Source organism: Pelmatolapia mariae, linkage group LG8 (genome assembly GCF_036321145.2).
Source record: "Pelmatolapia mariae isolate MD_Pm_ZW linkage group LG8, Pm_UMD_F_2, whole genome shotgun sequence".
In the NCBI taxonomy this organism is placed as follows: Eukaryota; Metazoa; Chordata; class Actinopteri; order Cichliformes; family Cichlidae; genus Pelmatolapia; species Pelmatolapia mariae.
In genome coordinates this window covers 3,311,985-3,325,127 of record NC_086234.1, presented here as the reverse complement: position 1 = coordinate 3,325,127, position 13,143 = coordinate 3,311,985, and the positions used below count along the sequence as shown (strand labels likewise).

The 13,143-nt window shown below is 39.8% G+C and overlaps 1 protein-coding gene across 1 annotated transcript; it reads left to right on the top strand.

Moving 5' to 3' along the window:
- Positions 1-12,883, top strand: LOC134633433 (zinc finger protein 271-like). The gene is made up of 7 exons (XM_063482278.1): positions 1-223; positions 1,185-1,333; positions 2,309-3,730; positions 4,518-4,637; positions 5,261-5,599; positions 10,052-10,488; positions 12,830-12,883. Exons 2-7 carry the CDS (start codon positions 1,225-1,227, stop codon positions 12,881-12,883), a joined length of 2,481 nt encoding a protein of 826 aa, XP_063338348.1. The 5' UTR covers positions 1-223; positions 1,185-1,224.
- Positions 12,884-13,143: the final 260 nt, after the last annotated feature.

Below are 13,143 nucleotides of genomic sequence, written 5' to 3'. Positions count from 1 at the left end.
CACAGAAAAGTGTCGGTCCTTTCGAAGTGTTTTTATTTTTCCACGTTTTACCAACTGCATGCAATACTTCATATTTAACCCACAGAAAAACGACAACTGTGGACATTAAAGGAGGAATTAAATAGGAAGAAGCGTCAAACGCAGGAACCAGAGCGGCTCTCCCACAGCTGGACCACAGCTGTTCCCACAGTGACGCGGAAGTTACCTGTTTGCTGCTCAGCAGGTATTTCTACAGTCTGCCATGAGCATAATTAGCGACGAGAGAGAAAATATACAAATATTTGCGCTGAAAATAAAGGAAAAGACCCGCCGTGGTGTCACTGCTCTGCCCATGACTATTACGGCAAATAAACCGCACCCAAAATCTCCGTAGCTCAAATCAGCCAAACATGACAGCCAAACGTGACAATTACCAGTCCTGTTGCACAAGTATTTTCAATAACTATTCACATTTCTAATTAATAAATCAAAACAGAGAACTCATCTGCAAAGTGTCTCAATATTGTTGGCGAGACAAAATTTCTGAGAGTTTCACAGCCAACATTAAAACTCATTTATGCAAATACAGTGCACAAGCCTAAATATGAATGCAGCAAAAGTATCTGCATATAAGTACAAAGTAATTGACTGACTTTACTGTTATAGTAGATTCATGTTGGATAATGTGACAAAGTACATGTACAATATTATAAATTTATTATACACTGTTTGTCAAAGAAAGATTGAATATATGCAGCTGTTGATGACAGGGGTGGCAGGGAGGGTGTATTATATAAGGTGCTCTGAAAAAAAATTAAATGTTCTAAATATTTTAACTCATCATATTTATTAACAGCAAGAAAAAAACATGCTTCTGTCATGCATATAGCTTTCCAACTTTCCAGCTGCCACCCATACACACACACACACACACACACACACACACACACACACACACACACACACACACACGATACCACCTCAGGTCCCAGCTGATGGAGCTCAGGTGTGTATCAGCCTCCCCTGACACGGCACCATGAACCCACTGCTCCAGCCGTATCCTGCACCTGAGCCACAAACCACACCCCACCACAGGATGTTTTACACACAGAGAGCTGACACAGTGTTTTCTATGCAAGTGCTCAGTCAGTTATATCTGCAAAGATATACTATATATTAAAATACTGATGTCTGTTTAATTACAGTTTCAGACATTTGTACCTGAAAACTGTCAGTGGACTAGAGATGCCTCGAAGAAAGAGCCATCAACTGGGTGACCTCCAAGGGCTGCTGCCCCCGATATCTGCACCAACCACATCAGACACGGCACCAACACAAGTTAGGACAGGTCTCGGTAAGACAGATATTTTTTTTCTTTTCTTTTAACACACTACTCTGATGTTTAATTCATATTTTTGTCCTTTCTGGATATCGTTTAGGTTTTTTCCAGCACTGGACAGGATGGAATTTGGGAACCTGTTAAAAATTTGTTAATTTCTTGTCTTTTTTTTCTTTTTCCCTCAGTTTTGTACATTTCAGTCAAGAGACAGAGTGAACTACAGTTATCAATAAAGTTTACTTGCCAAATCATGAAAGAAAAAACATTTCTCTTTGTGTTCTGGACCATGTGTGACTGCAGTCATGGCTCAAATGCTGAGCTCAGTAAGTCTTGAAGGATACTTGGGGGAAGGTGAAAGACACCTCCAGTACAGCGAGGTGATGAATTCATCACAGCGTGTAGCTCTCTCCCGATCACAGCTTGTCCTTTGTTGATGAAGAAATTTTAAAACAGGATTCAGGACATCCCTACAGCTGCAACAAGTTACAATTTTTTCTCACTGGAAAAAAAATGAAAAATGTTAGTCAAAGAATTAAAAGAATTCCTGTCATAAACAAAGTGAATAAATTAAAGAGCTCCATGAAGAAATATCTAATAAATTAATACATGCAAATGTTTTTATATGAGGGGGTGGAGTATTTCAGTACCTGTCCTTCTGTTGTCTTCTTCCTCTTCAGCCTTTTTTAAATATATTAAAATATTGTTCAGAAATATTGTCAGGCAGGATGATACACCTGTTTTAATGTGAGGTCATAGCTGGATTCATGGACTGGCAATGCGTTCTGTGGTATTAGTGTGTTATAGGATTACTTTTTGGGTAATGAAATCTGAATGGAGATGGAAACGTTTTAGTTCTTATTGATTATTAAATTATTATTAATTCTTTCTAAACGGGTGACAACTTTCAATCATGTTTAAGCTGCTGGGTAAATGTGTGAATGTAGTCACATCTATCCATAATATAAATGTGTGTTTCAATGTTGCCTGCAGATGTCCAGCAGATGTTGTTACTTAAAGAAGAGAGCTCAAGTCATGATCAGCAGGATTTGGTCCTCCTCCACATAAAGGAGGAAGAGGAGGAACTCTTGACCAGCCAGGAGGGAGAGCAGCTTCATGGTATACAGAAAGCTGATATCACCAGTTTCCCCATCACTGCTGTTTGTGTAAAGAATGAAGATGATGAAGAGAAACCTCACCTCCTACATTTTCATCAAACACCAGCTGAAGACAACAGAGAAGCTGAGCCTTCAACCAGCAGCTCAGCCAAACAGATTAAAGCAGAAGGTGATGGAAAGGACTACAAAGAGCCAGAACCAGCCACAAACCCAAATCCAAATAATAATTTACAACCCAATATTAATGTAAAACGTTCAGACTTGTATGGAGCTGATGATTGGCAGGAACCCCTGACAGAACCTGAACCTGAAAGTGAAGATAGTGAAGAGTCATTTGCAAATAGTGATGCCAAAAAGCCCTTGATCTGTTTTGAGTGTGGTAAGCAGTTTCTCCATGACTGGTCACTTCAGAGACACATCAGACTTAAGTCAGGGAAAAGAGCTTCAAACTGTGATGTCGGTGATAAAAGCTCTGGAGTGAACCAAAATGCAGATTCACAGGGGACAGTTCAAACAGAAGAGAAACCATTTGGCTGTGATGTTTGTGGACAAAGGTTTCAGCTGAATGTGAATCTTAAGGTGCACATGAAAGTCCACACTGGAGAGAAACCATTTAGTTGCAATATCTGTGAAAGAAAATTTAGACATCAATGTAACCTTAAGACACATGTGAGAATTCACACCGGAGAGAAACCATTTGGCTGTCGCCTGTGTGATAAAAAGTTTACACAGAGTGTACATTTAAAGACGCACATGAGAAGCCACACGGGAGAGAAGCCATTTTTTTGTGACGTCTGTAGTAAAAGCTTTTCACGACTGAGGATTCTGAAATCGCACAAGAGAGTCCACACAGGAGAGAAACCATTCGACTGTGATGTTTGTCGTAAAAGATTTTCACAACTAGGTGATCTAAAGAGACACAAACGTGTCCACACGGGAGAGAAACCGTTCAGCTGTAGTGTTTGTGGTAAAAGATTTGCACAGAGGATGCATTTCAAGACACACATGAGAATCCACACAGGAGAGAGACCTTTCGGTTGTGATGTTTGTGGCAAGAGCTTTAACTGTAAGAGAAATCTGAAGACACACATCAGAGTCCACACGGGAGAAAAGCCATTTGGTTGTAATGTTTGTAATAAAAGATTTTCACAGCCAGGAATTTTAAAGAGACACATGAACATCCACACAGAAGTTAGGAAATTTGTACCCGGTAAATCAAGAGGAGTCTATTTGAGGTTGCTCAAATCTAAACCAGCCACATCAGAAACGGAGCAGCTAGCCATCAGAAACAGACAAGGTAAGGCATTTACTTTCCTCATACTCTTGGTTAAATACCATTTAAATAACAATTTCTCCCAGTGCTGTTTCTTTAATGTATGACAGCACTTTCTTCAGGAAGGCTCGGTACCATGGGAATTTTTCCAGTGTCAGTGCCATTTAAGCTTTGGGACTGAGACCTAATTGAATCACAAATCCAAAGGGAAGGATTCATAAGTCAGATTAATGTGGATGTCAATGGAACCACCAGTGAGACACAGTTTAGAAAAAGGCCAGCAGTGAAAATAAGATTAATGATGTGCCTGTGATTCTGTGTGGGCCCAGAAACATGTTGCACAGGAGGAAATGACGTTTCAGTGTTAAGAAACTTTTTGCCAAATTTTAAATATGAGCAAACCCTAATGACAACAATGGCAGCACTTACTCGGCAGTAAAATTTACACAGTAAAATTTGCTATGTCTGCCAAACTGATTTCATATTTTAAAATGCACAATAAAACAGAACAGCAGATTTACATTTTTACCTGTAGTCTGAGATGCCTTCGTAGCCTACACAACAAATTTAAGGGTAAACAACCAAATTGAAACAATATCATGAACCCATTAGTATGATTACAAACACAAATGCATAGTATGCATGTAGCCACACCTGTAAAAGTGCAGAAATATCCATTTTTAAATCCATCTAATACTACAAAGCACCACCTCTGAACGCAGCCTTCTGATACTACCAGGTGCAGGCGATGTCCTTTAAACAATTTTAAAAACGATAGTGGTATTTTCATTTGCAATTTGTATGTTTGCAGATGGCATTGTGATCATTGTGAGAGTAGCTACCAGGCGGAAGAGAGCATGGAGTGGTGGTCTTATGGAGGAATGTGTGAATAAGAAGGAGACATGGAAAGGTGAACCTGCAATGAGCACAGGTATTAAAGATAGATGAGTTTAAATACCTGGGGTCAGCCATCCAAAGGTGAAGAAGAGAGTGCAGGCAGGGTGGAGTGGTTGAAGGCAAGTGTCAGGGGTGATTTGTGATGGAAGTATCATTTGGAGATGGTGGGACTGACAAAAAGGTGGTAGACAGTGGAGGGATAGTGGATAAGCTGGACAAAGGATGCTGAAGATGGAGCTGCCAGGCAGGTGCAAAAGAGAAAGACCACAGGGGAGGTGAAGGAGGATGTGCAGAGGGGGTGATGTGACAGAGAAGGATGCTGGGATAGGGTGAGATGATCTTCTATGCACCCCTAAAGGGAGCAGCTGGAAGAAGAAAAAAAAAGGAAAATTGTAATAAAATATTTATTTACAAATGCATTTGATGCCATGTGATCCAAAGTTTGTTATAATTTGTAATCCAACAATGATGACTAGCTGATTAAAAGACAACTGGTGGAACCAGGGAAAAAAACTTGGTCCAGTTTTGTTGTTAAAATCCACAAAATAGATCAGCAACAATTTGTTGTTCATTTTATTTTATATATTAAAGCTGCTGAGGATATGTGTACTTACACCAGGTATCCATAATGTGCATTTGTTTGAATGTGTCCTGCAGCTATCCAGGTTGATGAAGGTGTTTCGTCAAACCCCAGTCTGGAGCAGAAGGACCCAGACCTCCTTCACATGAAGGAGAAACAAGCGAAACTCATCACCAGTCAAGAAGGAGAGCAGCTTAATGGTCTGAAGGAGGCCAGCCTCTCACAGCTTCATCAAAGACTGACCAAGGACCACTGCAAGGCAGATGTTCCATTCTTTAGCTGCTCTGAGTGTGATAAACAATACCTCTACAAGCGATCTCTTCAGAGGCACAAGAAAAGTCATTCAGCAGAAAACTCTCCCAGCTGTTTGGTTAATGAGAAAGCTTCCAGACTGGAGGAAAATGTAGTTGACACAAGCAAGAAAATATTTGGATGTGATATTTGCGAACAGAGATTTCATCAAAAATCCCATCTTAAGACTCACATGAGAATTCACACAGGAGAGAAACCCTTTAGTTGTAATATTTGTGGAAACATATTTAGACATCAGTACAGTCTCGACAGACACATAAGAGTCCACACAGGAGAGAAACCCTTTGCTTGTGATGTTTGCAGTAAAGGTTTTTCACATCTGTGGGATCTGAAAAGACACAAAAGTGTTCACACAAAGAGCCTTCCACCCGAGGAACCCAAAGATCTTGATAAGGTGGCCCCTATTTCTCCATCAGCTATATCAGAATTAGTGCAGACACAAGTCAAGAAGGATGTAGGTAAGTGAGATATTTTTGTTTGATGGAGATTAAAGAAATGTAAACTATTTCCACAAAACTGTGTTAAAACTGCTTTGTCTATTCTTGCTGTTACATTACTGGCAAAGATTACAAAAGGTTACTAACTTTTGCAAGATTAATTTTTGGATTCCTTCTTCCTGTTGTTATGATAAAATTACCTCCTACTATAAGTCCTCCTTAAAGAACATCTTACCAAACTACCAGTTTAAAAGTGTTAATCAGATCTGTTAAAAACATTTGCAAACTGTGCTGAAAATTAGGCTAAAAAAAAAAAACCCTTTTTCGTATGGAAGTTAAACCTTCTTCTCCCAAAGAGTCATTGGGTGTCTCGCTCTCTTATATTGTCTATTATTATTTGAAATATTAGAATCTTTAAAAAGTTCTTAAATTATACAGGTGTGTGTAAACAAGTGAATAGCACTTTACACATAGTAATATTTATACCTTTTATTTATCTGCTTTGTTGTATTGCCAGAATACAGATAATTTCTTCAGATACAGATAATAAATCTAAAATTATGGAAAGATGGGAAGTCTGGGCTTCTCTGCTCAGACTGCTGCCCCTGTGTTCCAAACCAGCAGTGGAAAATGAATGGATAGATATTATACAGGGTGGGCCATTTATATGGATACACCGTAATAAAATGGGAATGGTTGGTGATATTAAAGTCCTGTTTGTGGCACATTAGTATATGTGAGGGGGCAAACTCCTCAAGATGGGTGGTGACCATGGTGGCCATTTAGAAGTCGGCCATCTTGGATACAACTTTTGTTTTTCAATAGGAAGAGGGCTGTGTGACACATCAAACTTATTGGTAATGTCACAAGAAAAACAATGGTGTGCTTGGTTTCAACGTAACTTTATTCTTTCATGAGTTATTTACAAGTTTCTGACCACTTATAAAATGTGTTCAATGTGCTGCCCATTGTGTTGGATTGTCAATGCAACCCTCTTCTCCCACTCTTCACACACTGATAGCAACACCGCAGGAGAAATGCCAGCACAGGCATCCAGTATCCGTAGTTTCAGGTGCTGCACATCTCGTATCTTCACACCATAGACAATTGCCTTCAGATGACCCCAAAGATAAAAGTCTAAGGGGGTCAGATCGGGAGACCTTCGGGGCCATTCAACTGGCCCACGACGACCAATCCACTTTCCAGGAAACTGTTCATCTAGGAATGCTCGGACCTAGCACCCATAATGTGGTGGTGCACCATCTTGCTGGAAAAACTCAGGGAACGTGTCAGCTTCAGTGCATAAAGAGGGAAACACATCATCATGTAGCAATTTCAAATATCCAGTGGCCTTGAGGTTTCCATTGATGAAGAATGGACCCACTATCGTTGTACCCCATATACCACACCAAACCATCACTTTTGTTGTTCCAGCAGTCTTGGAGGGATCCATCCAATGTGGGTTAGTGTCAGACCAATAGCGGTGGTTTTGTTTGTTAACTTCACCATTCACATAAAAGTTTGCCTCATCACTGAACAAAATCTTCTGCGTGAACTGAGGGTCCTGTTCCAATTTTTGTTTTGCCCATTCTGCAAATTCTGTGCGCCGATCTGGGTCATCCTCGTTGAGATGCTGCAGTAGCTGGAGTTTGTAAGGGTGCCATTTGTGAGTAGCTAATATCCGCCGAAGGGATGTTCGACTAATGCCACTCTCCAGTGACATGTGGCGAGTGCTACGCTGTGGGCTCTTGCTGAATGAAGCTAGGACAGCTACTGATGTTTCTTCATTAGTGACAGTTTTCTTGCGTCCACATTTTGGCAAATCCAACACTGAACCAGTTTCACGAAACTTAGCAAGCAGTTTGCTAACTGTAGCATGGGAGATGGGTGGTCTCGTAGGGTGTCTTGCATTGAAATCTCCTGCAATGACCCGGTTACTGCGTTCACCAAATATCAACACAATTTCGATCCGCTCCTCACGTGTTAACCTCTTTGACATGTCAATGGCTGTGAACAAAGAGAAACTTGTAAATAACTCATGAAAGAATAAAGTTACGTTGAAACCAAGCACACCATTGTTTTTCTTGTGACATTACCAATAAGTTTGATGTGTCACATGGCCCTCTTCCTATTGAAAAAACAAAAGTTGTATCCAAGATAGAGATGGCACGATACCACTTTTTTATGTCCGATACCGATATCATAAATTTGGATATCTGCCGATACCGATATGAATCCGATATAGTGTGTTTTTTAATCAATAAAACTGTTTTTTTAATATCTTGCTGCATTTTGTATAAGTTCATACTCAAGTTTAAATAAACAACAACACTAAAGCTATTCTGTTATACCTGTATGTAAAAAATACACTGCGCCCAAAATATTTCATAGTTCAGCAACACTGATCAATCTAATAAACCTTACCTAACTTAAAGCCTAACTTAAACCTACTCCATCCTCCCTATTCTGGTATTTCAAAGAGTACTTAGCAGAAATATTAAGCAACCTAACTAATAGGGTTGCAAACTCCCAGCAAAAAAAAATAGGGAACCACCCCCCACCCTCCACCTCACGATGCTTAATCGACGTAATCAACTTTAATTTGATGCAGGGTGAAAAAAAATGCACAGAAATCAATTATTTTTCAAGAATAATTAAATAGATTCAACATCTTTCTTCAACAGAATTCACAGATGGTATCTTCCCAAAGGAAAAAGTACTATAGCTTAGACTTAACAGTTACTATATACAGTAATGGACTTCTATACATTTTACATCAGATTAAAACTTTGGGTGTAAGATTCGGATAATTATTTATTAAAAGCTAGATATTTTAAATGAGAATAAGAAAGAAAAGTATGTCTTTGTGCCCCCTTTTCCCTGTTCATGCCCTATCGGCCCCCCTGGCTAAGCTTTGCTAGATCCGCCCCTGCACAGTTACCAGCCGTCAGCTGCGTAGAAAAAGATCCTGGTGTACAAACTAATATTAAATAAATTCTAACAACAGCTTATCAAGCTTAAACGTGCTGCTGTTGTTCAGCCGCTGGTTTCCTCTTTCTGGTGCAAAGTGGGCCAAAAACAAAGAAGAGAGACGGAGTCGCGACAGAAAAGCTGATCAGCTGATCATCGATTGAAGTAGCAGCAGGAGAGGTAGGGGGAGAGAGAGAGGCAGTCGCTCCATATATCGGTTGTTAAGCTTAACGCGGGAATGCTTTACAAACATTCAGAGATGAACTTACACACTTGCTTTACTTCTCTCTGGGATAACTTCCTCGGAGATGAAATGCTGGTTTGGTAGCGAGGCTACAAATACACACAGCCGCTCTATCACGTGAGGCATACTGCTCCGACATGCTACGGTTACGAGCCGAGTTACGCCATGTCGCAAGTTTTGTGAGGTGCTTTTTTGATATTTAATGGATCGGATTACATTTTTTATTTCTCGCTGATATCCGATCCAGTAATTTAGGTCAGTATCGGACCGATACTGATACGTAATATTGGATTGGTCCATCTCTAATCCAAGATTGCCGACTTCTAAATGGCCGCATGGTCACCACCCATTTTGAGAAGTTTGCCCCCTCACATATACTAATGTGCCACAAACAGGACTTTAATATCACCAACCATTCCCATTTTATTACGGTGTATCCATATAAATGGCCCACCCTGTACAATATTATATTAGAAAAGAAAAAATAGACATACCAATTATGGTTAACCCAGATGATGACCAATATAAAATTATTAAGATAGAATTAATGAAATTTATTTAAAAGAGCCTAGGGCTCATAAGATCAGAAAAATATTTATTAGGGGTATTTTAAAATGTTCAAACTCTGTTTCATAAAGGCATGGTGTCATGTATCACACACACATTGATAAATATATATTTATATTCCATCCCTGCATCCATTTTCTTCCACTTATCCTTATTTTCCTCAAATATAAAGCTATTGCTTTTGTCATGTGACCCAGTGGTTCATGATCTAGTGTCAAATGTACTCTTAACTAGTAATTAAACTAATAATTGACCTGACTTTAACCAGCAAGTTAGAGTACATTTAATAATAGATCTTGAACTGAGGATGGTTCAAGATGGTTCACTGTTCCCTGCAGATGTCCAGCAGATGTTGCCAGTTAAAGAAGGGCTTCTATGGACTCCAGGTTGGGACCAGCAGGACCCAGACCCACTCCACATAAAGGTGGGACAGAAGCGTAACAGTCTGGATAAGGCTGATATCATCAAGTTTCCATTCACTGGTGAAGATGATGAGTTCGCGCAGCTTCATCAAAGCACAGGACAAACAGAGTCTCCAACCAGCTTCTCAGCTAAGGAGATTAAAGCAGAAAGTGATGAGGAGGATGGGAGAGGACCAGAACCAGCCTCCTACTTAGAACCAAATGCTAATTTACAAGCAAATGCTACTGGAAAGGCTTTAGACTTTCACCAGACAGAAGTTGATGTTAAATGTCATGCGCCTCTTTTCAATTTTGAATCTAAAACTGAAGGTGGTGAAAAGGGTTGGAAGGAGAATGGGCCATGTCAATCAGAGGTAAATAGTGATGTGGGATGTAAGGCTGCTGAAAAATCCTTTAGCTGTTCTGAGTGTGGTGAGCAGTTTTTCTGCAATCAGTCTCTTCAGCAGCACAGACAATGTCAATCAGGAAAAGGGAATTCCAGCTGTTTGGTCGATAAGAAATGCCTTAAAGTGAAGCAAAATGCAGAAGAGAAACTGTTTTGTTGTGATATTTGTGGACAAACATTCAACAAAAATGCAAATCTTAAGGTCCACATTAGAGTCCACACAGGAGAGAAACCATTTAGTTGTAACATCTGTGAAAAAACATTTGGGTATCATTGTAGTCTTAAGACACACATGAGAGTCCACACAGGAGAGAAACCATTTGGTTGTAGTTTGTGTGATAAAAAATTCTCACAGAGGATACATTTAAAGACACACATGAGTGTTCACACTGGCACAAGACCGTTTGTTTGTGATGTTTGTAGCAAAGGATTTTCACAGCTCAGGATTCTGAAGTCACATATGAGCATCCACACAGGAGAAAAGCTGTTTTGCTGTGAAGTTTGTCCTAAAAGATTTTCAAAAACAGGGGATCTAAGGAGACACATGATTGTTCACACTGTGGAGAAACAATTCAAATCTGCTGATTGTGACAAACAATTCACACAGAGGATACATTTCAAGATGCACATGAGCGTCCACACAAGAGAGAGACCATTTTGTTGTGATACTTGTGGTAAAAGGTTTAATTGTAACAGAAATCTTAAACTACACAAGACCGTCCACACGGGAGAAAAACCATTTGTTTGTGAAATTTGTGGTAAAAGACTTAAGTGTGACAGAAGCCTTAAGATACACATGAGCGTTCACACGGGAGAGAAACCTTTTGGTTGTGCTCTTTGTAGTAAAAGCTTTTCTCAGTCAGGGACTTTGAAGAGGCACATGAGAATCCACACAGGCATGTTGTGACATCAGTTGTGACATCTGTTGTAAAAGATTTAACTGTAAGGGGAATCTTAAGTCGCACAAGCGTGTTCATTCAGGAGAGAGGCCATTTGTTTGTGATGTTTGTGACAAAAGATTAAAGTCTAACAGCAATATTAAGAACCACTTAAGAATTCACACAGGAAAGAGACCATTTGGTTGTGACATTTGTGTCATCAGATTTAATGAAGAGGGAAGTCTGATGAGACACATGAGACACTGTCATGTAATTGTGGAGAAAGATTTATGAAATTTCATAGTGCCGGTTCCAAAAGAAAATTTGAATGTTTAGAAAATATGCAGATGATCTAAGCTGTGCAATTTTGGCTTTAGTTAAACTAGGAACTCGTCAGTTAAATAAAGTCTGCAGTAAGAGTATGGAGATGTTGCTTCCATGGTGTTCTGCTAGAAAGTCTACGCATCAGGTGGAGTGGCATGAAAAGTAACAGAGTCAAAGCAGGGAGGAATTCATTCTGGGTCACTCACAGCATTTTGTCCCAGGAGACTGGGCTCTTTGTGAAACCAAAAAAACAGCATTTGTTTAACTTAATTAATGTATCACTTTCTTTTAAAAGTCTATTTCATATCTAGGTTTTGATGTCTTTTGATAACAAAATCATTTGGTTAGTTTTAGGCAACAAAACCAGGCCAGGTCAGGGTTAAAATCGACCCATTCACATAATTCTCTGGTAGAAAACTGTAGGAAGCTGTCACTCATATGCATTCTGACCGCATGGCTCCAGTGATTGTATGGATTGGAACAAATTAGTCTACAGATGCTTAGTTTGTTATGTCATCCAAAGGTTTGCTTTTTGGTGATGCTGCATGGTCACTCAGTAAACTGTTCTGGAACATAATCTAACAACCAAGACTGTCTGACCAGCACAGTTTTAATAAGTTTAACAGCCTCTGATGGAATAAAGAAAATATCTTGGTTTATAAACTCTGTTTTGTTTCTAGAAACATTCACCCATGCACCATTTTACACAACAGTGGCATTTCCTGCTAATGGCAACATCATCTTTGTGAATTTTAAAATAATATTAAAGTGGAACAGTGGATAGACCTGTTGCCTCACAGCAAAAAATTTCTGGGTTCAAATCTAGGGATAAGATTTTAGATGTGTCCTTTATCCAACACAGCTGATTTAAATGGCTAAATTACCTCCTCAACATGTCTTGAAGTTCTTCAGAGGCCTGGTAATGAACTAATCACTTGATTCAGGTGTGTTGACCCAAGGTGATTGTGGTGGAATTAAGTCATGGGGGGACCACAGATCTGTGTTTTGAGCCATCTTTATTTAACATTTGTCACACCACCACAACAACCACCAAGCCCCGAGTCCCCGTGTTTTAACACGGCGGGTGTGATTGCGGATGCCGTGCAGGTGCGTCCTCACGGCACCACAGAACACGCCCCACCACATACCCCCATCGCCTGATTGAGGCGATGTCTTATTCTGTGTGATGGATGCAAAGTAGAGTCAGAATTGCTCAATTAGTGAAAGAAAACATGAATCTTGGCACAAGTGTTCTTTTAAGTAGACTGAGCCATGGAGCCACCAGGTTCCTTAGCAACAGTTGCTAGGAAACTTAATTATCGTCACAACCTGATGCATCCTATCTGCTCTATTAAAGGTGGTGCTAGGTTACAGAACATCAAACTTTTATGCAGACATGTATTAAAGGAAAACTCGTCAAA

Coding starts and splice junctions, on each gene's coding strand:
- LOC134633433 (XM_063482278.1), top strand. CDS start 1,225: ATGCCTCGAAGAAAGAGCCATCAACTGGGTGACCTCCAAGGGCTGCTG. Junction 5,600..10,051: donor GGAAAATGTAGTTGACACAA/GCAAGAAAATAT, acceptor TGTTCCCTGCAG/ATGTCCAGCAGATGTTGCCA. Junction 10,489..12,829: donor ATGGGCCATGTCAATCAGAG/GTAAATAGTGAT, acceptor GATGCCGTGCAG/GTGCGTCCTCACGGCACCAC.